This window comes from Heterodontus francisci, chromosome 30 (genome assembly GCF_036365525.1).
Source record: "Heterodontus francisci isolate sHetFra1 chromosome 30, sHetFra1.hap1, whole genome shotgun sequence".
In the NCBI taxonomy this organism is placed as follows: domain Eukaryota; kingdom Metazoa; phylum Chordata; class Chondrichthyes; order Heterodontiformes; family Heterodontidae; genus Heterodontus; species Heterodontus francisci.
In genome coordinates, this window is record NC_090400.1 from 58,505,616 (window position 1) to 58,533,393 (window position 27,778).

The following is a 27,778-nucleotide window of genomic DNA, read 5'->3' on the forward strand; positions in this document are numbered from 1 at the left end:
ATACAATAGCCTAGTGGGGTATAACACTGTCAGTGCTGCCCATAGGTGTGTTTAATTATTGTTGATAATAAATATTAACTGTATGCTTCATAAATCTGTGAATGTCTATATTCAATGCTATGATCCCGATTGTTTAAAGGAGAAAGTTTGAAATGGCAGCTCTCCTCCTGATACACTACCTTGTTTCTTTGGGGTCTGTAGGAGGCCACGATGGTGAGGGTGATGATGTACGTGAGGTAAAACAAGAAGCTGGCAATAAATATGTACGCGCCAAAATCCTCCCACTTCTTCTGTAGGAGTTCATTCATCGGTTCCACACAGAGCATCTCATGACGGTTCTGGAATTAGCAGACATGCTCTGTTAAACGTCAGCCTGTCCCTGCTTAGTGAACATTCGTTTTCTAAAAACAATTCCTCCCCTCCCACCGCCTGTGACTCTCGCTGCCACTTAAGACACTTCCTCCAAGTGAAAGTCTTCATGTGTGAGCCCAGACGGGGACTGTCAGCAGGCTATCCCACTGCATGGGGCATCACAGCTGAGCACATTGTGTTTGATAATTATTCATTCTCGATATGTAGGCGTCAGCAGCAAGGAGAGGGGAAGAGCAGGTGGAACGGAAGGAAGGGATGGGATGTGAGGGGGGAAGTGGATGGGAGGCCAACTGTAGCATCCCCAAGGGGGGAACTGGAGGGAAGGGGGGAGGGGAGAGAGGGGGGTCAATTAGCTGTGGAAGTATAACATACCCTGTTCCTGCTGCTGTAAACCACTGTCTGTAGCACTGAGTTCTCCTCAATTGTATCGACTCCAGACAGGTCGTATAGAGAACAAGACACGGGTCCGTATTCCCACTCAGTGAACTTTCTAGAAAGGTGCTTGTACTTCTTCTGTTTTATTTCCCTTTCCAGAATATGTTTAAATATCTGCAGAAATGTAAGAAATGTTTAGTATCCAGCTGGTATATATATTCAAAGAAACTCTCAACTCAGTGAGGTCACGTAAGGGCTGCTTTCATATCAGCCCCTCTGGGACTCTATCTCTTGGTACCACAAGAGGAGACCCTGGGGAATAATCACTGCAAGAAGCTAGCTCCCATCAGAGCACATTGGGAACAAGAAGAGGCCATTCAGCCCCTCGAGCCAGTTCCATCATTCAGTTAGATCCGAGATGATCTGTTTTTTTAACTCCATTTACCTGTCTTTGCTCCATATCCTGTGACACCCTTACCCAACAAAAACCTACTAGTATTGGTTTTGACATTTTCAATTCACCCCCAGCATCCACAGCTTTCTGGGGGAGAGTGTTCCAGATTTCCACTCCACTTTGTGTGAAGAAGTGCTTCCTGACATCACCCCTGAACAGCCTGGCTCGAATTTTAAAGTTCTGCCCCCTTGTTCTGGACTCCCCCCACCAGAGGAAATAGTGGGAGGAATTTAACCCCACAAAACAGGCAGGTTTGGGTTGGGTGGGATATCAAAATGTTAAGAATCTGAATCCTGCCTCCAACCCACTTCCAGTTTTAACATAGGGGGTTGGGGGAGGGGGGCACAAGCAATAAACCTGCTCGCAGGAGGTGGGTTAGCAACTTAGAAATTACCATGAGGCTGCATGCCCTATAATTAACCACCATTTTAAATTTAACCCTGGCCAGCCGAGTTTTCAGGGTCTCAGGAAACCCAGGAGCTAAAGGAAGCTGAGGAATGCTAGATCTAGATTACCTTTCACCAACACCCACCATCAGACACCCCCCCGACACTTCTGATCTCCCCCCCAATGGTTCTGATCTCGCCCCAACCCTTCCAATCTCTCCCCGACCCTTCCAATCTCTCCCCAACCCTTCCAATCGCTCCCCAACCCTTCCAATCTCTCCCCGACCCTTCCAATCTCTCCCCGACCCTTCCAACCTTTCCCCGATCCTTCCAATCTCTCCCCGACCCTTCCAATCTCTCCCCGACCCTTCCAATCTCTCCCAGATCCTTCCAATCTCTCCCCGATCCTTCCAATCTCTCCCCGACCCTTCCAATCTCTCCCAGATCCTTCCAATCTCTCCCAGATCCTTCCACTCTCTCCCTGATCCTTCCAATCTCTCCCAGATCCTTCCACTCTCTCCCTGATCCTTCCAATCTCTCCCAGATCCTTCCAATCTCTCCCCGACCCTTCCAATCTCTCCCAGATCCTTCCAATCTCTCCCAGATCCTTCCACTCTCTCCCTGATCCTTCCAATCTCTCCCCGATCCTTCCAATTTCCTCCCCCCCACCCCCCCCCCCCCCACTCTGATTCCTCCAATCTCCTCCAAAATTTCTGGTCTCCCCCCGATGCCTCTGACCCGGCCCTCCCTCCTCTCCGCTCCCCAATAGGATCCTGGACGCTGAGTCCCCCCTCAGCCTCTCAATCTGGCTGTGGCCGGAAAACAGAGAAAAAATAGTCTTCAGGTGCTGCTGTTAAATCCGGCAGGGCCTCGGGGAAGCTCATTCTTCTGGATTCCTGGAGTTAAACCCAATCCTCCCCACCTCCGGATTGATGCCCAGCCTAGTTTCTCTCTATCTATCCTAGCAAATCCTTTAATCATCTTAAACACCTTGATTAGATTACTCCTTAATCTTCGATATACAAGAGAATACAAGCCTAGTCTGTGTAACCTGTCCTCATAATTTAACCCTTTCAGCCCCAGGATCATTCTGGTGAATCTGTGCTGCACCCCCTTCTTCCTGAGGTGCGGTGCCCAGAACTGAACCCAGTTATTCCAGATGGGATCTGAGCAAGAGTCTGTACAAATAATTGGAGCAGGCCCTCTGGTGCAATTTGTAAGGTGCAAACACAGCACAGGCTGCCTTTCGCAAGACTCCCCGTCATCAGCACAGAGCATCCAATAGAAAATCTCTGATAGGAGTCAACACACAGTAAACCCTGGGAAACAACAGGAAAACTCGACGAAGATCCAGAAACTCAGGGAAAAAGGCAGGAAAGTCTGGGAAAAGAAATGAAAGTTCTGGAAAGGACAGGAAAACTCTAGGAAATTCCTCTCTAACTTCCTGAAAGTGCCCATGGCCACAGTGACTGTGGTGTTTCATGAATCCCAGCCTCCCACCAACCTGTCCTTTATAATCTGGAATGTCACCCATTCTCAGGAATTTGTCCAGTTCCTTCCCGGATTTGCCTTCTGATTGACTGGAGCGTTTGTGGGGACTGTTTGGTTGTGTGGGGTGCAGTAATGTAGTGGCTATGTTACTGAGCTAGCAACCTAGAAGTTTGGTAATAATAATCCAACAGAACCTGAGTTCAAATCCCAGCGGAGTTGGAAAATGTTAATTCATTTTAAACATCTCGAAATAAAAATCTGCTCTCAGAGTGAACATGAAGCTGTCGGATTGTCTCAAAAACCCAACTAATTCACTAATGTCTTGTAGTGAAGGAAACCTGCCACCCAGTCTGGGCCTATATGTGACTCCAGTCTCACACCAACCTGGTTGGCTCTTAACTGCCCTGTGAAATGGCCACTCAGTTGTACAAACCACTGAAGTAGCCTCCCCCGCCCCTCACAACATCTCCCAACCCCCTCCTCAGGGAAAACTAGGAATGGCGAGTGAAAGCCAGTCACTGCCAATGATGCCCACAACCTAAGGAGAGTCATGACTCAGGAAGGACTTTATTTGGAACGTACCCCGATCTTGCCAGTGTCAGCAGCCAGATGCAGTGGTGTCAGGCCCTCCCTGTTGGTGATCTTCTCCAGGTTGCCATGGGGCTCCATGTCGGTGCTCTTCATCAGGATGAAGTCATACATCTCCGCCACGAAGCTCCGTGTCTCCAGCGTGTCATAAGCGATAGACACCAGGGCGTGCAGCACCGTGTTCCCGGCGCGGTCCTGTGCCCTGGGATTGGCACCGTGCTCAATCAGGAAAGTCACAATGTCCAGCTGGTTGGTGCAGGCAGCCAGACTGAGCGGGAACCCTCCTGCAGCCGGTGTTTGGAGGTGGGGGGGAATAGCACAACACTGTAAGTCTAGTCTCCGTCTGCATCTGGTTAACAAAACTCTCTGCCAACCCGCCGCCCCACTCGCCTTTCCCAGAGGCTTTGACTCTCCCCGCAGCATGATAGATCAGCACTACTGTACCTCACATTGTCACAGTAACATTCCCCAGCTATTTGACTGTGGAGGACATCACAGCCCTATCCTGACCATGTTCCTTTTTTATTCGTTCATGGGATGTGGGCGTCACTGGCCAGGCCAGCATTTATTGTCCATCCCTAATTGCCCTTGAGAAGGTGGTGGTGAGCTGCCTTCTTGAACTGCTGCAATCCATGTGAGGTAGGTACACCCACAGTGCTGTAAGGAAGGGAATTCCAGGATTTTGACCCAGCGACAGTGAAGGAGCGGCGATATAGTTCCAAGTCAGGATGGTGTGTGACTTGGAGGGGAACCTGCAGGTGGTGGTGTTCCCCGCCCGATATCCGTACTGACATACATGTGTCTTCCAGTGGGAGTCACTGGATAGTGGTGAGGATGTAAAACACTCACTGGTATTCCAGGGGCAGAAACCAATGTAGCATTCTCCCTGGGAATGTGGCCCATCACAGATAGGGATCAAAACCCAGCACTTCTCTAGTCTATGTGGCTCGGCTACCCACAGGGGAAGCATCTACCATCTGAGACACAGAGGATGAGAGGGGGGAGCCGAGTTCGATTGAAAGTTACTCAGTGATTTAGGACATGTTGTGAGCTGTGAGAGGCTTCCCCCGACTTCCCAGCTCCTGAATTATACAGTCAGCTGCACAAAGGGAAGGAAAAGTGACAGTGGACTATCTGTGCATTTGTCCACCATTCTATCCAGCTGTGTCTTCACTAGTTTATTTATCCATTCAGCCATCTGTCTACACCAGTCTCGCTGCGGATGTGCTTCAGTTCACACGTGAGTGTGTGTGTGTGTTGGTCTGTGTATCTGTCAGTGTGTGTGTGTTGGTCTGTATGTCTGTCAGTGTGAGTGTTTGTTGGTCTGTGTATCTGTCAGTGTGTGTGTGTGTTGGTCTGTGTATCTGTCAGTATGTGTGTGTGTTGGTCTGTGTATCTGTCAGTGTGTGTGCGTGTTGGTCTGTATCTCTGTCAGTGTGTGTGTTGGTCTGTGTATCTGTCAGTGTGTGTGTGTGTGTGTTGGTCTGTGTATCTGCCAGTGTGTGTGTTTGTTGGTCTGTGTATCTGTCAGTGTGTGTGTTGATCTGTGTATCTGTCAGTATGTGTGTGTGTGTTGGTCTGTATGTCTGTCAGTGTGTGTGTTTGTTGGTCTGTGTATCTGTCAGTGTGTGTGTTGATCTGTGTATCTGTCAGTATGTGTGTGTTTTGGTCTGTGTATCTGTCAGTGTGTGTGTGTGTTGGTCTGTGTATCTGTCAGTGTGTGTATGTGTTGGTCTGTATATCTGTCAGTGTGTGTGTTGGTCTGTATATCTGTCAGTGTCTGTGTATCTGTCAGTGTGTGTGTGTGTGTTGGTCTGTGTATCTACCAGTGTGTGTGTTTGTTGGTCTGTGTATCTGTCAGTGTGTGTGTTGATCTGTGTATCTGTCAGTATGTGTGTGTGTGTTGGTCTGTGTATCTGTCAGTGTGTGTGTGTGTGTTGGTCTGTGTATCTGTCAGTGTGTGCGTGTTGGTCTGTATATCCGTGAGTGTCTGTGTATCTGTCAGTGTGTGTGTTGGTCTGTGTATCTGTCAGTGTGTGTGAGTGTTGGTCTGTGTATCTGTCAGTGTGTGTGTTTGTTGGTCTGTGTATCTGTCAGTGTGTGTGTGTTGGTCTGTATATCTGTCAGTGTGTGTGTGTTGGTCTGTGTATCTATCAGTGTGTGTGTGTTGGTTTGTGTATCTGTCAGTGTGTGTGTGTTGGTCTGTATGTCTGTCAGTGTGTATGTTTGTTGGTCTGTGTATCTGTCAGTGTGTGTGTGTTGGTCTGTATATCTGTCAGTGTGTGTGTGTTGGTCTGTATATCTGTCAGTGTCTGTGTATCTGTCAGTGTGTGTGTGCGTGTTGGTCTGTGTATCTGTCAGTGTGTGCATGTTGGTCTGTATGTCTGTCAGTGTGTATGTTTGTTGGTCTGTGTATCTGTCAGTGTGTGTGTGTTGGTCTGTATATCTGTCAGTGTATGTGTATCTGTCAGTGTGTGTGTGTGTGTTGGTCTGTGTATCTGTCAGTATGTGTGCGTGTTGGTCTGTGTATCTATCAGTGTGTGTGTGTGTTGATCTGTGTATCTGTCAGTGTGTGTGTGTTGGTTTGTGTATCTGTCAGTGTGTGTGTTGGTCTGTATATCTGTCAGTGTGTGTGTGTTGGTTTGTGTATCTGTCAGTTTGTGTGTGTTGGTCTGTGTATCTGTCAGTGTGTATGTTGATCGGTGTATCTGTCAGTGTGTGTGAGTGTTGGTCTGTGTATCTGTCAGTGTGTGAGTGTTGGTCTGTGTATCTGTCAGTGTGTGTGTTTGTTGGTCTGTGTATCTGTCAGTGTATGTGTTGATCTGTGTATCTGCCAGTGTGTGTGTGTTGGTTTGTGTATCTGTCAGTGTGTGTGTGTTGGTCTGTGTATCTGTCAGTGTGTGTGCATGTTGGTCTGTGTATCTATCAGTGTGTGTGTTTGTTGGTCTGTGTATCTGTCAGTGTGTGTGTGTTGGTCTGTGTATCTGTCAGTGTGTGTGAGTGTTGGTCTGTGTATCTGTCAGTGTGTATGTTGGTCTGTGTATCTGTCAGTGTGTATGTGTTGGTCTGTGTATCTGTCAGTGTGTGAGAGTGTTGGTCTGTGTATCTGTCAGTGTATATGGTGGTCTGTGTATCTGTCAGTGTGTGAGTGTTGGTCTGTGTATCTGTCAGTGTGTGTGTGTTGGTCTGTGTATCTGTCAGTGTGTATGTTGATCGGTGTATCTGTCAGTGTGTGAGTGTTGGTCTGTGTATCTGTCAGTGTGTGAGTGTTGGTCTGTGTATCTGTCAGTGTGTGTGTGTTGGTTTGTGTATCTGTCAGTGTGTGTGTGTTGGTCTGTGTATCTGTCAGTGTGTGTGCATGTTGGTCTGTGTATCTATCAGTGTGTGTGTTTGTTGGTCTGTGTATCTGTCAGTGTGTGTGTGTTGGTCTGTGTATCTGTCAGTGTGTGTGAGTGTTGGTCTGTGTATCTGTCAGTGTGTATGTTGGTCTGTGTATCTGTCAGTGTGTATGTGTTGGTCTGTGTATCTGTCAGTGTGTGTGAGTGTTGGTCTGTGTATCTGTCAGTGTATATGGTGGTCTGTGTATCTGTCAGTGTGTGAGTGTTGGTCTGTGTATCTGTCAGTGTGTGTGAGTGTTGGTCTGTGTATCTGTCAGTGTGTGTGTTGATCTGTGTATCTGTCAGTGTGTGTGAGTGTTGGTCTGTGTATCTGTCAGTGTGTGTGTTGGTCTGTGTATCTGTCAGTGTGTGTGAGTGTTGGTCTGTGTATCTGTCAGTGTGTGTGTGTTGATCTGTGTATCTGTCAGTGTGTATGTTGATCGGTGTATCTGTCAGTGTGTGTGAGTGTTGGTCTGTGTATCTGTCAGTGTGTGAGTGTTGGTCTGTGTATCTGTCAGTGTGTGTGTGTTGGTCTGTGTATCTGTCAGTGTGTATGTTGATCGGTGGATCTGTCAGTGTGTGAGTGTTGGTCTGTGTATCTGTCAGTGTGTGTGTGTTGGTCTGTGTATCTGTCAGTGTGTGTGAGTGTTGGTCTGTGTATCTGTCAGTGTGTATGTTGGTCTGTGTATCTGTCAGTGTGTGTGTGTTGGTCTGTGTATCTGTCAGTGTGTGTGTTGGTCTGTGTATCTGTCAGTGTGTATGTTGATCTGTGTATCTGTCAGTGTGTGTGCGTGTTGGTCTGTGTATCTGTCAGTGTGTGAGTGTTGGTCTGTGTATCTGTCAGTGTGTGTGTTGGTCTGTATGTACCTATCCGTTGTTGGCCTGTGTATATCTGTCTTTGTGCCTGTTGCATTTAAGATGTTACAGTTTTGAACTCACCAAAGTAGAAGGAACATTGCTTGTGTTTCTTGTTGCGAAAAAATCTTCCTTTGGCCATGACATCAACAGCAGCTCCGTTTCTGACCAAGAATTCGACCAGGTCACACCTCCTGCGTTCCACAGCAATGTGAAGACTCGTCTGTCCTACAGACAGGAAGACATCACAATTTACCTTCAATCCCACATGTAGAAAGTGTCCAGTATTTCTCACAGAAAGCGAGGAAAATGGAATTGACCAATGTGGCTTCGTACCTCTGTAAATCTTGTCAGTGTAGGCTGCGTTAATGAAGGGTTTCAGGTTCCCTGTCTTCTTTGAAAAGGAGATTAGCTTCTTGACGATCTCCACCGTTTTATTGTCTTGGGCAAGTTCTTCTGTTTTGTTTGTTATTTTTAGCAAGGCTTTCATCAGACAGGTCTGGCCAGTGTTTGGATCTGTGTGAGTTGCACAAGAAAGCACAGAGTGAGGGAAGAACCATGAAGCGTACTCCTTCCACAAACTCTGCTCAACTGTCACCCACTCAACCCCAACTCTTGAGGGATCGTTCTGATCACATTTTGCTCTATTTCCAAGGAGGAACAGACCTGAACACTCAGCCACACTCACACCTGACTAGATCACAAGGTGGACTTTGATGGAGGAGGCTCTTTGAACCTATTTATTATTATCTTTCCCAAATACCAACCTTACCGTCTCCCCATTGTTTTTACAAGTTCAGTGGCCTGGATTCAATCATCTTTCCTCGCAACTTTTCTAAGTTGATGGAATGATTGCAACATTGAATTGACAATCCAACATTCCCCTCCCTGCAAACTTCTACATAACAGGGATCACCAGGTCTTCCAAAGTTCATCTCAAGCTGTATTTATCTCACTGACCTCATGTTGCATTCCCACATTTATGAAGTTCCTTTATGAAGTTATCAATTTGGGTTCCCAGAAGAATTTTGAGTCTTCCACTAAAACTAGTCAGGAATAAACAGTGTAACCCCAACACCTATGTCCTCACAATATGTGGATTTCATTCCTGTAAATGTATTTACTATCCTCCCCTAATTCCTTCCCCCTTAACCCTCTCCAATGATCTTCTGCATGGTCAAAGACTTTCTAAAAGTCCACATACACTACATCCACTGCACTTGCCCCATCCACCACCTCCCCAAAGAACTCTATTAGGTTTGTCAAGCACGATCTTCTTTTCTCATACCCGTGTTGACTCTTTTTAGCTATTTTCTCTTCCTCTAGATATCTTGTAATGTCGTGGAATCGTAGAATGTTACAGGACAGAAGGAGGCCATTCAGCCTGTCGTGTCTGTGCCAGCTCTTTGAAAGAGCAATCCAATTAGCTTTTTCCTCATAACCCGGGAAATCCGTCCTTTTCAAGTACATGTCCTTTTGAATGTTCTTCTGGAATCTGATTCCGCCATCCTCTCAGGTAGTTAGTGAATTTTGTTTTCCCCATTTCCCCTCTCGTGCTTTTGCCGATTCCCTTAAATCTGTGTCCTCTGGTTACAGACCCTTCTGCCACTGGAAACTGTTTCTCCCTATTTACTCTATCAAGACCCTTCATAATTTTGACCAACTCTGTCAAATCTGTCCTTACCTTTACTTCCTCTAAAGAGAACAATCGCAGCTTCTCCACATAACTCTCATCCCTGGTCCCATTCTGGTAAATCTCCTCCGCACCCTCGCCAAGGCCCTGACATCCTTCCTAAAGTGTGGTGCCCAGAAATGGACACAAATACTCCAGCTGAGACTGAACCAGTGATTTATAATCTTTGTCATCTTTAATTTTCTTATATTATTGGTAAGTGTCGAACTCTGTTTCTGATTTAGGGTGTAAGATTATTAGGTTACCAAAAGTTACTAACCAGCATAGTAATTATTAAAATTCAGCTATTATAAACTAACAACTAACTTATTATCATAAACTAACAACTTTATTCTTCTTTGTAGTGTGGTAAAGAGGGAAAACCTAGGAAATAGGGCACAATATAGACAAGATGTCAAGGCAGAGGGATTCTTGGAGATTATGTCAAGTTTTAAAATGCTTACTTGCAGCAAAAACAGGGAGACCTTGACAGCAGACAGTGGAAACAGCTTCTGCGTAGATTTGTCTTGTAGTGAGAAAGGCATCCTCGAAATGTAAAATCATTGAGATAAAGGAGTCGACACAAAGGGGTACTACTTGTGCAAATCTGAAAGGTTAGCAACCATCAAAAAACAATCCTTGGTTGGTTAAGAAAGGCATCCTTTAATACAAGACTAATCACTGATTGGGAGAGGGGAGGGTTAACTGGAAAGCTGCCGGGATAAAAGAAGTCTTGTCTTTGATACTGTATGGCAGAGAATTTTTGAACAACAGGAGATGAGAGAGAGAGAGAGAGGCCGACAAAGAGAACTTGGAAGACCAAAAGCTGCAAGAGAAAGAGTCGTGTGCTCTGCCATCCAGTCTCTAATACAGGTAGTATCTGTGTTAGATTGTTAATTACTGCCTGAGTTTGAGACTATGGTTTATCTTAAAACTTAACAAACTTATCCTTGCCTTTACCTCAATACAGTCGATTCATAACAAGCTTTGTGCTGCCAAGTCTGTTCCCACCTTAAAAGGGGGTATAAAACACCCCTATCTTATCAAATCTTACAAGGGGGAATGTATGTCTCACACCTTCTCCTCTATACTGAATAGAGAGGGCCTGTCTGACAATAGCATCCTTCAGAACCCGGCCAGCTGTCAGTGTTGGTGCTGCCGAGCCATTCTTGCTGGTGAACCTGGGTGATATCTTTCAGATGAGATATTAAACCCAGTCCCCACTTTCCTCTCAAATGGGCACAAAAGATCCCACAGCCACTATTTTGAAGAAGAGCAGGGGAGTTCTCCCCCATATCCTGGGCCAATATTTAAGCTCAAGCAACATCAATAAAACAGATTATCTGGTCATCATCACATTGCTGTTTGTGGGATCTTGCTGTGTGTAAATTGGTTGCTGTGTTTCCTACATTACAACCATGACTGCACTTCAAAAAAGTACCTCATTGGCTGTGAAATGCTTTGTGATGTCCTGAGGTCTGAAAGGCATTATAGAAATGCAAAGCTTTCTTTTTCTTTTATTGAAGTCCCCCACCCAAGATAACCAACATGAGGGAGTAATCCTTTTTGACTTTATTCTCATCCAATCTACCTTTATGGCGGGCAGCCATAAAGGCGGGGCTAAAGCGTGGCGTGTCGAAAAGACTTAGCAGTTGGCAGGAAAAAAGACAGAGGCGCAAGGGGAGAGCCAACTGTGTAACAGCCCCGACAAACAAATTTTTCTGCAGCACCTGTGGAAGAGCCTGTCACTCTAGAATTGGCCTTTATAGTCACTCCAGGCACTGCTCCACAAACCACTGACCACCTCCAGGCGCTTACCCATTGTCTCTCGAGATAAGGAGGCCAAAGAAGGAATCTACCTACCACAAGCATGCTACACTCATCACGTCATGTCTCAAATTACTCAAATACCCCAACCCAAAATTTCCTGAGAACAAAAGCAGGACTTGAGGGAGTGTCATTGTTTGGGTGAGACATTAAACCAAGGCCCTTGTTTGCTTGCTGCTTGCTCAGTGTGTGGTGTGTTTGTTCATATAACGAGGGTCATTGCATTTCAAATACAAATCGTCACAGCTGTTGAGAAGTTTCTGAGAGACAGGATTGTGCATGTTTTATAAATACAGTTTCTCTCTCTCTTTTGGTCTGTACCTTTTAGCTTTTGGTGAGAAAGACAACCATTAGATTCCTCGATCTTTTGAAGTAGGGCATCTATGGTGTCCAGATCTCCTTCAAATATAGCATTGAAGAGCTGAAGCCTTAATGTCTTGAAGTCGAGCTGAAATCTTGACAGAAGAAGACAAGTGTTCAGTTTTCCATCAATATCTTAACATCTTTTGCAGTTTCCTAGCTGTTCCACCAGCACCCCCCACTCGCCATATGAACTGCTCTCAGGAGCATTGCATGCAGAGTGTTGGGGTGTGTGTCTGTGCCCCTAACTCTTGGGGCTAATGGTAGCCTAGTGGTGATAGCACCAGATTAGTAATCCAAATGTTGTGTATTCAAATCTCGCCATAGCTGGTTGGGGAAAGTGAATTCAGTAAAATAACCACAAAAATTGCTAGATTGTTGTTAAAAGCCCAAACTAATGTCCATCAGAGAGAAGAACCGTACCTGGAGTCTGGTCTACATGTGACTCCAGGCTCTCCCTATATGGTGGTAACGTTCTGCAAACGAAACCTGAGTCCTTTCATTTTTACCCGACCACCGGAATAAATTTGGTTATATTAAAGAGGTTGTGCTCAATGGAATCACTCACTGCAGACCATTGCGGAATGTTTCCCGCCTTGACGTCTGGTTGTCACTGTGTCCAACCTGACCCGGGCCCAAATGCTGGACCCGGACGAGCGACCCGAATCTGACACATGTCATCGGGTCCCGTCAGTTTCAGGTCGGGTAGCCACGCTCTACATGGTGGACTCTTAATTAGGGCCATCATGCAATTGGATGGCATGTGATTGACCTCCAGGACTATGTCGTCAGAGTTGGTAACCCTACTCTTAATATGATGGGGGATGGGTGATAAACATAGCCTTGTCCGAGTCACCCACACACTGAGAACATATTAAAAATAAAGTTTTCCCCCACAGTGAGCTCCTGATTTCACTGGGATAAAGGATTTTCCTAGAGCTGAAGAGCTGAAAAGAAACAATAATGCCCCTCCAAAGACTGGAGCACATAACCCAGACTGATACACCCAGGGCCAGTACTGAGGGAGTGCTGCTCTGTTGGAGGTGCCGTCTTTCAGATGAGATGTTAAACTGAAGGCCTCTTTATCCTTAGGTGGGTACCTGTGGCAACTATCTGAGGAAGAGTAGGGCACTTCTTCCCAGTGACCTGGCCAATGTTTATCTGATCTTTTATCTCATTGCTGTTTGAGGGATCTTGCTGTGTAGATTGAAGCCCAAGTTTCTCCAAATTGCAATCGTCGCTACGCTTAAAAAGTCCTTCATTGGCTGTGAAGCACTTTGGGACATCCTATCCTGAGGTTGTGAAAGGCGCTATAGAAATGCAATTTCTTTCTTTCATTCTATTCTGACCCTCCTAAAAAAATATCATAACCCAAGATGTTTCTCTTCATGGGCGGCACAGTTTTCCGTCACTGACAATACTGCCAAGAGTGCCAGAGGAAGGAGAGAGGTTCTCACCTGGGTCCATCTGTTATATCCTCCTCCTCAACGGGACACGTAGCTTCACCACTGTTCAATGTGGCCACAGGGACCACAAAATAATAAATAAGAGTTTCAATATTCTTCCACAGAGCGAAACATGGATTGAAGATCAGATCAAACACTATCCTTTCACCTCTGGGAGCAGGCTTTAAGCAGAAATGCTGCTCATTCAGCAATTAGATTAGATTAGAGATACAGCACTGAAACAGGCCCTTCGGCCCACCGAGTCTGTGCCGAACATCAACCACCCATTTATACTAATCCTACACTAATCCCATATTTCTACCAAACCTCCCCACCTGTCCCTATATTTCCCTACCACCTACCTATACTAGTGACAATTTATAATGGCCAATTTACCTATCAACCTGCAAGTCTTTTGGCTTGTGGGAGGAAACCGGAGCACCCGGAGAAAACCCACGCAGACACAGGGAGAACTTGCAAACTCCACACAGGCAGTACCCGGAATCGAACCCGGGTCCCTGGAGCTGTGAGGCTGCGGTGCTAACCACTGCGCCACTGTGCCGCCCCATGATGACACTAAGTTGGGAAGCACAGTAATTTGTGCAGAAGGGAGCAGATTGACTCAGTGGGCTGGATTTTTCTGAGCCCCCGACATCAGACACCATGGCAGGGTTGGGGGGGGGGCTGGAAAATGGTTCCAGCAGCAGTCCGCCATGGGGTTAGATGCTGGGAGGGCCAGGCCTGATCCTCCCGGCAATGGTAAGGCTCTGTGGTGGCAACCCCCCACACCCCCCCTCAAAACTGGGCAACAGGACCTGCATCTACATATGTAAATGCATAAATTTTAATAAACCTACCTGGGATCTAACGGGCCCACCGCGATCTTTAGTCTGGTGGTCAGCACTCCTGTGCCTTCACTTACCCAGATGGGAATAGCAGGTGGGGTGGGGGGGAAGTTAAGGTTTTTAGTGTGGGTGGGGGGGGAGGGGGGGCGAAGGTCATATACCAAAGGTAAGTGTTTTGGGGGTGGAAAGGGCAGGTACTTAATTTAATTGTTAATGGGGAGGGGAAGGGGCGTTGGAATTTTATTCCATACTTTTTGTGGAGGGTATTTCTTTCAAAATTTAAATTTACCGACAAGTCTGGCTGCCCTTTAAAAAGGGTGTCGGCAGCTGGCACCATTGCTGTCGTCGGACAGCCAGCCTCCTGCACATGATTGGGCGGTGGGGGCGGGTCGACCCAGGTATTTAATTGAGCCGGTGCGCAGTAAATCGCGCCGACTCTGTGGTGTGCAGCCTGCCAGGAGCGGGCTCTTACAATCGAGCCCAGTGAGTGGGAGAAACTGGGGCAAACGGAGTTCAATGTGGGGAAATGCACAGACATCTACTTTGAATCCAAGAAAGATAAATAGAAGCCAATATACGTGGAGAAATTATGTGATCCCAATGAATCTGATAACCCATAATGTAAAAACTAACAAACAGAATCTAGTGGATATAATACACATAAGAATATAGCTACCATTATATAGCTGTAGGAAATGGTAGCATAGTGGTAATGTTTCTGGGTTGGCAATCTAGAGGCCTGGACTAAAGTTTCAGAGAAGTGAGTTCAGATCCTACCACAGTTCGGGGAATTTAAATTCAATAAAATTAAAAAAGCTAGTATTAGTAATTATGATCACAAAACAACCAGATTGTCATCAAACCTACTGGGCTCACTAATACCCCCAAGGGGATGAAATTGTGTGGCTCCAGACCCACAGCATTGTGGTTGACTCTGAACTGGCCGAGCAAACTGCTCAGTTGTATCAAATCTCTACAAAAAAGTTAAATAAGAACAAAACTGGGTGGATCACCCAGCATCAGCACAGCACAGACACACTCTGCCAAGTCCTCCTCACTGACAAACCTGCGCCAAAGGTGGGAGAGCTGTCCCACAGACTAGTTAAGCAACAGCCTGACATAGTCATACTCATGGAATCATAACTTACAGAGAGTGTCCAAGACTCCTCCATCACCATCCCTGGGTATGTCCTGTTCCACCAGCAGTGTGACGGCACACTGGTATACAGTAGCCCTGGGAGTCCTCAATATTGACTCCAGGAATCCTCCTGCTGATAACCATCTATTGCCCTCCCTTAGATGATGAATCAATAATCCTCCATGTTGAAAACCACTTGGATGAGGCACTGAGGGTGAGGGACTTCAATATCCATCACCAAGAGTGGCTCGATAGCACCACTACTGACATAGCTGCCTGACTGGGTCCGTGGCAGGTGGTGAGAGAACCAACAAGTGAGAAAAACTACTTGTCCTCACCAATTTACCTGCTGCAGATGAATCTGTCCATAACAGTATTGGGAGGAGTGAGGACGTCCCATCTTAACACTGAGTGCACCCTCCAACATATATGGCACTATCACCTTGCGAAATGGGATAGATTTTGAACAGATCTAGCAGCTCAAAACTGGGCATCCATGAGGCGAGCAGCAGCAGAATTGTATTCAACCACAATCTGTAACCTCATGGCCCGGCATATCCCCCACTCTACCGTTACCATCAAGCCAAGGAATCAATCCTGGTTCAATCAGGAGGGCATGCCAGGAGCAGTACCAGGCATACCTAAAAATGAGGTGTCATCCTGGTGAAGCTACAACACAGAACTACTCGCATGCCAAACAGCGGAAGCAGCATGCAACAGGCAGAGCCCAGGGATCCACGACCAACGGATCAGATCAAAGCTCTGTAGTCCTACCACATCCAGTCGTGAATGGTGATGGACAATTAAACAACTAACAAGAGGAGGAGGCTCCACAAATGTCCCCATCCTCAATGATAGGGATCCCAGCACATACAAGAAATAGGAGCAGGAGTAGGCCATCAAGCATGCTCCGCCATTCAGTGAGATCATGTCTGATCTTCTACTTCAACACCATTTTCCTGCACTATCCCTGTATCCCTTGATGTTTTTACTATGTAGAAATCTATCGATCTCTGTCTTGAATATATTCAATGATTGAGCCTCCACTGCCCTCTGGGACAGAGAATTCCAAAGATTCACCACCCTCTGAGTGAAGAAATTCCTCCTCATCTCAGTCCTAAATGGCTTGCTCCTTATTCTGAGACTGCGTCCCCTGGTTCTAGACTCCCCAGCCAGGGGAATAATCCTTCCTGCATCTACCCTATCGAGCCCTGTAAGAATTTTGTATGTTTGAATGAAATCACTTCTCATTCTCCAAAAACTCCAGAGAATAAAGGCCCATATTTAATCTTTCCTCATAGGACAATTCTTCCATCCCAGGAATTAGTTTCGTGAACCTTCGTTGCACTCCCTCTATGGCAAGTATATCTTTCCTTAGATAAGGAGACCAAAACTGCACATAATACTCCAGGTGCAGTTTCACCAATATAATTGCAGTAAGACATCTTTACTCCTAAACTCAAATCTTCTTGTAATGAAGGCCAACATACCATTTGCCTTCTTAATTGCTTGCTGTACCTGCATGTTAGCTTTCAGTGCAAAAGTCAAGGCTGAAACATTTGCAGCCATCTTCAGCTAGAAGTGCTGAGTGGATGACGCATCTTGGTCTCCTCCTGAGGTCCCCAGCATCACAGATGTCAGTCTTCAGACAATTTGCTTCTCTCCACTTGCCTGGATGGGTGCAGCTCCAACAACACTCAAGAAGCTCGATACCATCCAGGACAAAGCAGCCTGTTTGATCAGCACCCCATCCACCACCTTAAACATTCACTCCCTCCACCACCGTAGCAGCAGTGTGTACTATATACAAGATGCACTGCAGCAACTCACCAAGGCTCTTTCAAAAGCACCTTCCAAACCCATGACCTCTACCACCTAGAAGGACAAGGGCAGCAGACGCAATGGGAACACCACCACTTGCAAGTTCCCCTCCAAGTCACACACCATCCTGACTTGGAACTATATCGCCATTCCTTCACCGTCGCTGGGTCAAAATCCTGGAACTCCCTTCCTAACAGCACTGTGGTGTACCTACACCACATGGACTGCAGAGGTTCAAGAAGGCAGCTCACCACCACCTTCTCAAGGGCAATTAGTGATGGGCAATAAGTGCTGGCCTGGTCAGCGACGCCCACATCCCACTAATGAATTTTTTAAAAGTTTAGGCGTAAAATGGTACAAGTACCTGACTATTTTACTTGCATTAACTTGACAGGTGAGAAGAGCACAATTATCTTTCACCAACATCGCTTCTTCACAAGGTTTACTTGAGCTGTGAAATCAAATGTAATATGAGTAGATCAGCACAGGTCCGTTTGATGATTGTGCAGAGACTCCTGTCAATTTACAGAACGCTGGTGAGATCTACCCCAATACTCATTAACAATGAATAATACTTGTCATACCATTTATCAACAAACACCTTTTATAGTAAAAATTAATACAACTTTACAGAATCATTACTTACCATTGGATATTATGAGTGAAAAATACAGCCAGAGATTGGACAGTAAGTGTTATGAACATTGGGGATTTGAGGGGGATGGAGGGATAGATACATTGTGAAGGATAGAGATAGAGGGATAGACAAACTGAAGGTTTGGATTTGGAGAGATATCCACAAGTTGCTAAAGTGCTTTTCCACTTTACAAAAGCTCAATAGCAGCTCACTAGTTTTTGAATGGAAGTTTCCAGTCCTCTTGGTACATTACTGATAGTCAGAGCCTCTGTGTAACACACGTGAGTGTGTGGGGCCTGAAAGGACTCAACGATCACTTTTGAATAAGATAAATTTTACACCTGACTAAACTCTGCTAATAAATTGAAGCACGTACCTGTTTATTTTACTCGAATTCATCTGAAGATTGAAGCATCCATCAATGATATCCTCTCCTTTAAAATGGTCACAGCTGTTGTACACATAAATACTCCGAATATTAAATTATTCTGCTCTTACTGATGAACAGGACATTATAGAACCGAGTGATAAATCTGATTGAACAGGCAGTTACTATTGTTAGTGGTGTTTGTGATGTGCTGCTTCATATTTTAGCCTGTATAACTGGGGACGATTGTACATATTGTCAGATGGGTAGAGAGTGCAGCAAAGATCTCTCCTTTCTCTGATAGTGATTCTGTTACATAGTGAAACAGAATCTACAGCACAGGAATAGGCCATGATTTAATGAATGGCGGAGCAGGTTCGAGGGGACGAATGGCCCACTCCTGCTCCTATTCCTTAAGTTCTTAAAATCCACTCTTGGTGTCATTACTTCACGATTTATCTCGTACTTTCTCCCACTGTTTTCAATCTCGGCAGATGCTATGGTCCTTATATATGCTTCTCTGCAGTAAATACTCAGCACTCACAGTAAATCAGTCTATATCAACGACTTGGATGAAGGAACTGAATGTATGGCAGCTAAATTTGCCGATGACACCAAGATAGGAAGGAAAGTAAGTTGTCAAGAGGAGGTAAAGGGTCTACAAAGGGATTTAGATCGGTTAAGTGAGTGGGCAAAAGTTTGGCATATGGTGTATAATGTGGGAAAATGTGAACTTGTCCACTTTGGCAGGAAGAATAGAAAAGCTGTATATTATTTAAATGGGGAGAGATTACAGAACTCGGTGGTATAGAGGGATCTGGGTGTCCTGGTACATGAATCACAAAAAGTTAATATTCAGAAATAGCAAGTGATTCGGAAGGCAAATGGAATGTTGGTGTTTGTTGCAAGGGGAATCGCGTATAAAAGTAAGGAAGTTTTACTGCAGCTGTACAGGACCTTGGTGAGAACACATCTGGAGTACTGTGTACTGTTTTGGTTTCCTTATTTGAAAAAGGAAGTAGTTCAGAGAAGGTTCACACGGCACATTCTGGGGATGAAGGATTTGTCTTATGAAGAAAGGTTGAACAGTTTGGGCCTATACCCATTGGAGTTTAGAAGAATGAGAGGTGATCTTATTGAAACATGTAAGATTCTGAGGGGACTTGACAGAGTGGATTCTGTGAATTATGTGATTCTGTGGATTTCGGGAGGATGTTTCCTCTTGTGGGGGAGACTAGAACTAGGGGACACAGTTTAAGAATAAGGGGTCTCCCTTTTAAGACAGAGATGAGGAGAATTTTTTTCTCTCAGAGCGTTGTGAGTCTGTGGCATTCTCTTCCACAGGAAGCAGTGGAGGCTGGGTCATTGAATTTATTCAAGGCTGACTTAGATAGATATTGATAGACAAGGGAGTCAAGGGTTATGGGGGCAGACAGGAAAGTGGAGTTGAGACCACGACCAGATCAATCATGATCTTATCGAATGGTGGAGCAGGCTCGAAGGGCCAAATGGCCTACTCCTGCTCCTAAATCTTATGTGCCTATGTAGATAGCAGACAGGACAATAGAGCAAAGTAAATACCTGATAGTGTTATTTTTATCCATTTGAAATGGGAAACACTCATAAAGACTTTCCTCTGGTATCGATTCAATCCCTTCAGGATAGTCTTCTGGCCTGTAACTTTGAATTAAACCCAACAACGGTATGAAATACAACAACTTCCATCAAAGTGACATCTGTAACATCGTAAAACATCACAAAGTGCTTCACAGGGGGAAACAGACAGCGCTAAAGGAGGAGAGATTAGGGACACTCGGTCAAAGATATGGGTTTTAAGGAGGGTCTTAAACAAGGAGAGGGGAGGGTGGAGAGGGTTTGGGTGTTTATTCTCGAGCCTGGCTTCCAGGCGACTGAGGGTACGGCCACCAATGATGCAGCAAAGGAGTAAGGGTAACGCACAAGAGGCCAGAGTTGGAGGACACAGAGATTTTTGTGGGGGCTGGGGAGGGTTTGTAGGATTGTAGGAAGTTACAGAAATAGGGAGGGGTGAGGACACAAGGGTGAGAATTTTAATCTTTAGATGCTAGGGCACTGGGAGTGATTGGAGAGCTCAGCAAGGACGGGATGGTGGTTGAGCAGGGCAGGATAAGGAAAGCAGAGGTTCAAATGAGCTGACGTTTACAGTGGGTGGACGGATGGGAGAACACTGGAGGCATCAGTTCCAATATTGTTCTCACCCTCCCGGCAGGAACCGAGTGGGTTCTGGTCCAATCCCCGTTTTACATCATGTCTCACCCACTGCAGTTCCCTCCAGACACATTAGCTTGGGGCTATTGAGTCTGGACATGATGATGTGGAATTAGAATAGACAGGTGCTTGATGGCTGGCGCGGACATGGTGGGCTGAAGGGCTTGTTTCTGTGCTGCATAACTCAATGACTCTATGAGTAGCGAATATGCTGAGGTATGGAGCAGTGTCACACTGTACAGGGATAGATTAAGACCGCCAACAATATGCCCACTTCCCCCTTGCCCCCCCCCACAGTGGGTAAATATGCCAATGCAGCACTGAGGCACAGGCCTAGGTAGGTAATTGGTACAATTGCCCATCTGTGTTTATAACCTCAACTCGGTGGCACCGAGGGGCCAATTATAGTGGACATTGGGATAGACAAGGAACAAACTGCAAGGGCCCCCAACCCTCCAGCACCATCCAGTGAGCTCTCATTGTCTACACTTCCAGAACCCACTGCCCAGGCCCTCACAGGAGGAGCGGCTGAGGAGTTGGAGGAACATCACCCTCAGGAGAGGAGGGAGGGAGAACTGAGGAAGGAAATTGGGGAAAGGCTAATACCTGATTGTAGAACTCGCATCCCATCTGATTGGAAAACCATCATTAATGCTGTTGTCAGTCAGAGGCTCATGGAAGCCTTCAGGAGGGTCAGCTGATCTGTTTAATTCAAATTAAAGAGAGACAACAGAGGAAAATTAGTATTGTTCTGTCCAACACCATGAGGGATGGATATAAAGAGAACATAATAAGAATGACTTGCATTTCTATAGCACCTTTCACAACCTCAGGATGTCCCAGTGTGCTTTACAGCCAATGAAGCACTTTTTGAAGTGTAGTCACTGTTGTAATGTAGGAAACACAGCAGCCAATTTACACACAGCAAACTCCCACAAAACAGCAATGTGATAATGACCAAATAATCTGTTTTTAGTGATGTTGATTGAAGGGTAAATATTGGCCCTGGGGAGAACTCCCCCTGCCCTTCTTCCAATAGTGGTTGTGGGATTTTTTATGTTCATCTGAGAGGGTAGACGGGGCTTTGATTTAATGTCTCAGCTGAACCATGGCCCCTCCAACTGGACAGCACTCCCTCAGTACTGCACTAGAGTGTCAGTCTGGATTCTGTGGTTAAGTCTGAGGAGCAGAGCTTGAACCCAAAACCTTTGACCAAGAGGTGAGAGAGTTGCCCAGTGCACCAGGGCTGTGATACATTGACCGCCTTGCCCTTCCAATGGCCCAAGTAGCAAATGACTGAACTGGTGCACACAGACCAAGATATCTCAGATTCAGGCCCCAAATGGTGCAGGGTTAGATGAACCCTGCTGAGATGGTGGGTACAGGTGTTTAGATTCAACTCACTCCTGATCAATATCCCTCAGTCTCGGGAGCAGGGGCTCCCAAATTCCTGATCAATGTCCCTGAGTCTCGGGAGCAGGGACTCCCACACTCCTGATCACTATCCCTCAGTCTCAGGAGCAGGAACTCCCTCACTCCTGATCAATATCCCGCAGTCTCGGGAGCAGGGACTCCCTCACTCCTGATCAATATCCCTCAGTCTCAGGAGCAGGGACTCCCTCACTCCTGATCAATATCCCTCAGTCTCGGGAGCAGGGACTCCCTCACTCCTGATCAATATCCCTCAGTCTCAGGAGCAAGGATTCCCTCACTCCTGATCAATATCCCTCAGGTTGGGGAGCAGGGACTCCCTCACTCCTGATCAATATCCCTCAGTCTCGGGAGCAGGGACTCCCTCACTCCTGATCAATGTCCCTCAGTCTCAGGAGCAGAAACTCCCTCACTCCTGATCAATATCCTGCAGTCTCAGGAGCAGGGACTCCCTCACTCCTGATCAATATCCCTCAGGTTGGGGAGCAGGGACTCCCTCACTCCTGATCAATATCCCTCAGTCTCGGGAGCAAGGATTCCCTCACTCCTGATCAATATCCCACAGTCTCGGGAGCAGGGACTCCCTCACTCCTGATCAATATCCCTCAGTCTCGGGAGCAAGGATTCCCTCACTCCTGATCAATATCCCTCTGGCTCGGGAGCAGGGACTCCCTCACTCCTGATCAATATCCCTCAGTCTCGGGAGCAGAGACTCCCTCACTCCTGATCAATATCCCTCAGTCTCGGGAGCAGGGACTCCCTCACTCCTGATCAATATCCCTCAGTCTCGGGAGCAAGGATTCCCTCACTCCTGATCAATATCCCTCAGTCTCGGGAGCAGAAACTCCCTCACTCCTGATCAATATCCCTCAGTCTCGGGAGCAAGGATTCCCTCACTCCAGATCAATATCCCTCAGTCTCGTGAGCAGGGACTCCCTCAGTCCTGATCAATGTCCCTCAGTCTTGGGAGCAGGGACTCCCTCACTCCTGATCAATATCCCTCAGTCTTGGGAGCAGGGACTCCCTCACTCCTGATCAATGTCCCTCAGTCTCAGGAGCAGAGACTCCCTCACTCCTGATCAATATCCCTCAGTCTCGGGAGCAGGGACTCCCTCACTCCTGATCAATATCCCTCAGGTTGGGGAGCAGGGACTCCCTCACTCCTGATCAATATCCCTCAGGTTGGGGAGCAGGGACTCCCTCACTCCTGATCAATATCCCTCAGTCTCGGGAGCAGGGACTCCCTCACTCCTGATCAATATCCCTCAGTCTCGGGAACAGGGACACCCTCACTCCTGATCAATATCCCTCAGTCTCAGGAGCGGTGACTCCCTCACTCCTGATCAATGTCCCTCAGTCTCAGAAGCAGGGATTCCCTCACTCCTGATCAATATCCCTCAGTCTCGGGAGCAGGGACTCCCTCACTCCTGATCAATATCCCTCAGGTTGGGGAGCAGGGACTCCCTCACTCCTGATCAATATCCCTAGGTTGGGGAGCAGGGACTCCCTCACTCCTGATCAATATCCCTCAGTCTCGGGAACAGGGACACCCTCACTCCTGAGCAATATCCCTCAGTCTCAGGAGCAGTGCCTCCCTCACTCCTGATCAATGTCCCTCAGTCTTGGGAGCAGGGACTCCCTCACTCCTGATCAATATCCCTCAGTCTCGGGAGCAGGGACTCCCTCACTCCTGATCAATATCCCTCAGGCTGGGGAGCAGGGACTCCCTCACTGCTGATCAATATCCCTCAGGCTGGGGAGCAGGGACTCCCTCACTCCTGATCAATATCCCTCAGGCTGGGGAGCAGGGACTCCCTCACTCCTGATCAATATCTCTCAGGCTGGGGAGCAGGGACTCCCTCACTCCTGATCAATATCCCTCAGTCTCGGGAGCAGGGACTCCCTCACTCCTGATCAATATCCCTCAGGTTGGGGAGCAGGGACTCCCTCACTCCTGATCAATATCCCTCAGTCTCGGGAGCAGGGACTCTCACTCCTGATCAATATCCTTCAGGCTGGGGAGCAGAGACTTCCTCACTCCTGATCAATATCCCTCAATCTCGGGAGCAGAGACTCCCTCACTCCTGATCAATATCCCTCAGTCTCGGGAGCAGGGACTCTCACTCCTGATCAATATCCCTCAGGCTGGGGAGCAGAGACTTCCTCACTCCTGATCAATATCCCTCAGTCTCGGGAGCAGGGACTCCCTCACTCCTGATCAATATCCCTCAGTCTCAGGAGCAGTGCCTCCCTCACTCCTGATCAATATCCCTCAGTCTCAGGAGCGGTGACTCCCTCACTCCTGATCAATGTCCCTCAGTCTCAGAAGCAGGGATTCCCTCACTCCTGATCAATATCCCTCAGTCTCGGGAGCAGGGACTCCCTCACTCCTGATCAATATCCCTCAGGTTGGGGAGCAGGGACTCCCTCACTCCTGATCAATATCCCTCGGTTGGGGAGCAGGGACTCCCTCACTCCTGATCAATATCCCTCAGTCTCGGGAACAGGGACACCCTCACTCCTGAGCAATATCCCTCAGTCTCAGGAGCAGTGCCTCCCTCACTCCTGATCAATGTCCCTCAGTCTTGGGAGCAGGGACTCCCTCACTCCTGATCAATATCCCTCAGTCTCGGGAGCAGGGACTCCCTCACTCCTGATCAATATCCCTCAGGTTGGGGAGCAGGGACTCCCTCACTCCTGATCAATATCCCTCAGTCTCGGGAGCAGGGACTCTCACTCCTGATCAATATCCCTCAGGCTGGGGAGCAGAGACTTCCTCACTCCTGATCAATATCCCTCAATCTCGGGAGCAGAGACTCCCTCACTCCTGATCAATATCCCTCAGTCTCGGGAGCAGGGACTCCCTCACTCCTGATCAATATCCCTCAGGCTGGGGAGCAGAGACTTCCTCACTCCTGATCAATATCCCTCAGTCTCGGGAGCAGGGACTCCCTCACTCCTGATCAATATCCCTCAGTCTCGGGAGCAGGGACTCCCTCACTCCTGATCAATATCCCTCAGTCTCGGGAGCAGGGACTCTCTCACTCCTGATCAATATCCCTCAGGCTGGGGAGCAGAGACTTCCTCACTCCTGATCAATATCCCTCAGTCTCGGGAGCAGGGACTCCCTCACTCCTGATCAATATCCCTCAGTCTCGGGAGCAGGGACTCCCTCACTCCTGATCAATATCCCTCAGGCTGGGGAGCAGGGACTCCCTCACTGCTGATCAATATCCCTCAGGCTGGGGAGCAGGGACTCCCTCACTCCTGATCAATATCCCTCAGGCTGGGGAGCAGGGACTCCCTCACTCCTGATCAATATCCCTCAGGCTGGGGAGCAGGGACTCCCTCACTCCTGATCAATATCCCTCAGGCTGGGGAGCAGGGACTCCCTCACTCCTGATCAATATCTCTCAGGCTGGGGAGCAGGGACTCCCTCACTCCTGATCAATATCCCTCAGTCTCGGGAGCAGGGACTCCCTCACTCCTGATCAATATCCCTCAGGTTGGGGAGCAGGGACTCCCTCACTCCTGATCAATATCCCTCAGGTTGGGGAGCAGGGACTCCCTCACTCCTGATCAATATCCCTCAGTCTCGGGAGCAGGGACTCTCTCACTCCTGATCAATATCCCTCAGGCTGGGGAGCAGAGACTTCCTCACTCCTGATCAATATCCCTCAATCTCGGGAGCAGAGACTCCCTCACTCCTGATCAATATCCCTCAGTCTCGGGAGCAGGGACTCCCTCACTCCTGATCAATATCCCTCAGTCTCGGGAGCAGGGACTCCCTCACTCCTGATCAATATCCCTCAGTCTCGGGAGCAGGGTCTCCCTCACTCCTGATCAATATCCCTCAGTCTCGGGAGCAGGGACTCCCTCACTCCTGATCAATATCCAATGATTCCAGCTGAGGATGGCTGGTTCATTACAGAGTACACCTGTGGCGCCACCCACAGGTCAATAGGCTGACAACATCAAAAGTTCAGGCAGTAAAATGAAGGGCCAGCACTCCGATGGGATAATGCAGAGTCGCCAACATATGAGAAACTGGAACGCGGGGAGCATCAGTGCTTTGAGGGGACAGAAATCTGCATCTGTCTTAGAGAATGTGTGGAATAACCTACTTTTACAATCTGCTCATCTCTAATGTGAAGGATGTGGAAAATAGCCAAACATTGACTTGAGTTTAGGCCTGGAGTGAAGGCCTGGAGCGAAGGCCTAAAGACGTAGGCCTAGTTGTAAGCCTGGACTGTGCATCTAGAGTCCCGGTGTGGAGATGTAGTGTGGGGTCTAGGCGGTGGCGTAGTGGTATTTTCACTGGACTAGTAACCCAGAGACCCAGGGTATTTCTCTGGGGACATGGGTTCGAATCCCACCACAGCAGATGGTGGAATTTGAATTTAATTAATAAATCTGGTCTAAATAATAAAGCTAGTCTAATGATGGCCATGAAACCATTGTCGATTGTTGTAAAAACCCATCTGGTTCACTACTTTCCTTTAGGGAAGGAAATCTGCTGTCCTTACCTGGTCTGGCCTACATGTGACTCCAGACCCACAGCAATGTGGTTAACTCTTACATGCCCTCTGAAATGGCCTAGCAAGCCACTCAGTTGTATCTAACCGCTACAAAGTAAATAAAAAGGAATGAAACCGGACGGACCACCCGGCATCGACCTAGGCACCGGAAACGACAATGGCAAACCCAGCCTTGTCAACCCTGCAAAGTCCTCCTTACTAACATCTGGGGGCTTGTGCCAAAGTTGGGAGAACTGTCTCACAGACTAGTCAAGCAACAGCCTGACATAGTCATACTCACAGAATCATACCTTACAGACAATGTCCCAGACACTGCCATCACCATCCCCGGGTATGTCCTGTCCCACCGGCAGGACAGACCCACCAGAGGTGGTGGCACAATGGTATACAGTAGGGAAGGAGTTGCCCTGGGAGTCCTCAACATCGATTCCGGAACCCATGAAGTCTCATGGCATCAGGTCAAACATGGGCAAGGTAACCTCCTACTGATTACCACCTACCGCCCTCCCTCAGCTGATGAGTCAGTACTCCTCCATGTTGAACACCACTTTGAGGAAGCACTGAGGGTGGCAAGGGCACACAATGTACAAAAGGGGACTTCAATCACCATCACCAAGAGTGGCTCGGTAGCACCAAGTTGGCCGAGTCCTAAAGGACATAGCTGCTAGACTGGGTCTGCGGCAGGTGGTGGGGGAACCAACATGAGGGAAAAACATACTTGACCTCGTCCTCACCAATCTGCCTGCTGCAGATGCTTCTGTCCATGACTGTATTGGTAGGAGTGACCACTGGACAGTACTTGTGGAGACAAAGTCCCGCCTTCACATTGAGGATACCGTCCATCGTGTTGTGTGGCACTATCACCGTGCTAAATGGGATAGATTTCGAACAGATCTAGCAATGCAAAACTGGGCATCCATGAGGCGCTGTGGGCCATCAGCAGCAGCAGAATTGTGCTCAACCACAATCTGTAACCTCATGGCCCGGCATATCCCCCACTCTACCATTACCATCAAGCCAGGAGACCAACCCTGGTTCAATGAAGAGTGCAGGAGGGCATGCCAGGAGCAGCACCAGGCATACCTCAAAATGAGGTGTCAACCTGGTGAAGCTACAACCCAGGACTATCTGCGTGCCAAACTGCATAAGCAGCATGCGATAGACAGCTAAGCGATCCCATAACCAACGGATCAGATCTAAGCTCTGCTGTCCTGCCACATCCAGCCGTGAATGGTGGTGGACAATTAAACAACTAACTGGAGGAGGTGGCTCCACAAATATCCCCATCCTCAATGATGGGGGAGCCCAGCACATCAGTGTGAAAGATAAGGCTGAAGCATTTGCAACAATCTTCAGCCAGAAGTGCCAAGTTGATGATCCATCTCGGCCTCCTCCTGAAGTTTCCAGCATCACAGCTGCCAGACTTCAGCCAGTTCGATTCACTCTGCGTGATGTCAAGAAACGACTGAAGGCACTGGATACTGCAAAGGCTATGGTTCCTGACAATATTCCAGCAATAGTCCTGAAGACCTGTGCTCCAGAACCTGCCGCG

The 27,778-nt window shown here is 47.6% G+C and overlaps 1 protein-coding gene across 4 annotated transcripts in view; it reads right to left on the reverse strand.

Annotated features, from left to right (window-relative positions):
- LOC137346839 (transient receptor potential cation channel subfamily V member 3-like) overlaps window positions 1-27,778 on the reverse strand; it is a 68,999-nt gene that overhangs the window by 19,933 nt on the left and 21,288 nt on the right. For all 4 annotated transcript variants that reach the window (XM_068010759.1, XM_068010760.1, XM_068010762.1 and 1 more), the window contains exons 3-13: window positions 20,864-20,959; window positions 19,592-19,690; window positions 18,020-18,094; window positions 17,371-17,457; window positions 13,215-13,265; window positions 11,719-11,852; window positions 8,235-8,414; window positions 7,983-8,126; window positions 3,661-3,950; window positions 745-921; window positions 180-338 (exon numbers count right to left, since the gene is read on the reverse strand). In XM_068010759.1, the coding sequence (XP_067866860.1) occupies window positions 180-338; window positions 745-921; window positions 3,661-3,950; window positions 7,983-8,126; window positions 8,235-8,414; window positions 11,719-11,852; window positions 13,215-13,265; window positions 17,371-17,457; window positions 18,020-18,094; window positions 19,592-19,690; window positions 20,864-20,959 (1,492 nt within the window). The remainder of the gene's footprint in view (window positions 1-179; window positions 339-744; window positions 922-3,660; window positions 3,951-7,982; window positions 8,127-8,234; window positions 8,415-11,718; window positions 11,853-13,214; window positions 13,266-17,370; window positions 17,458-18,019; window positions 18,095-19,591; window positions 19,691-20,863; window positions 20,960-27,778) is intronic.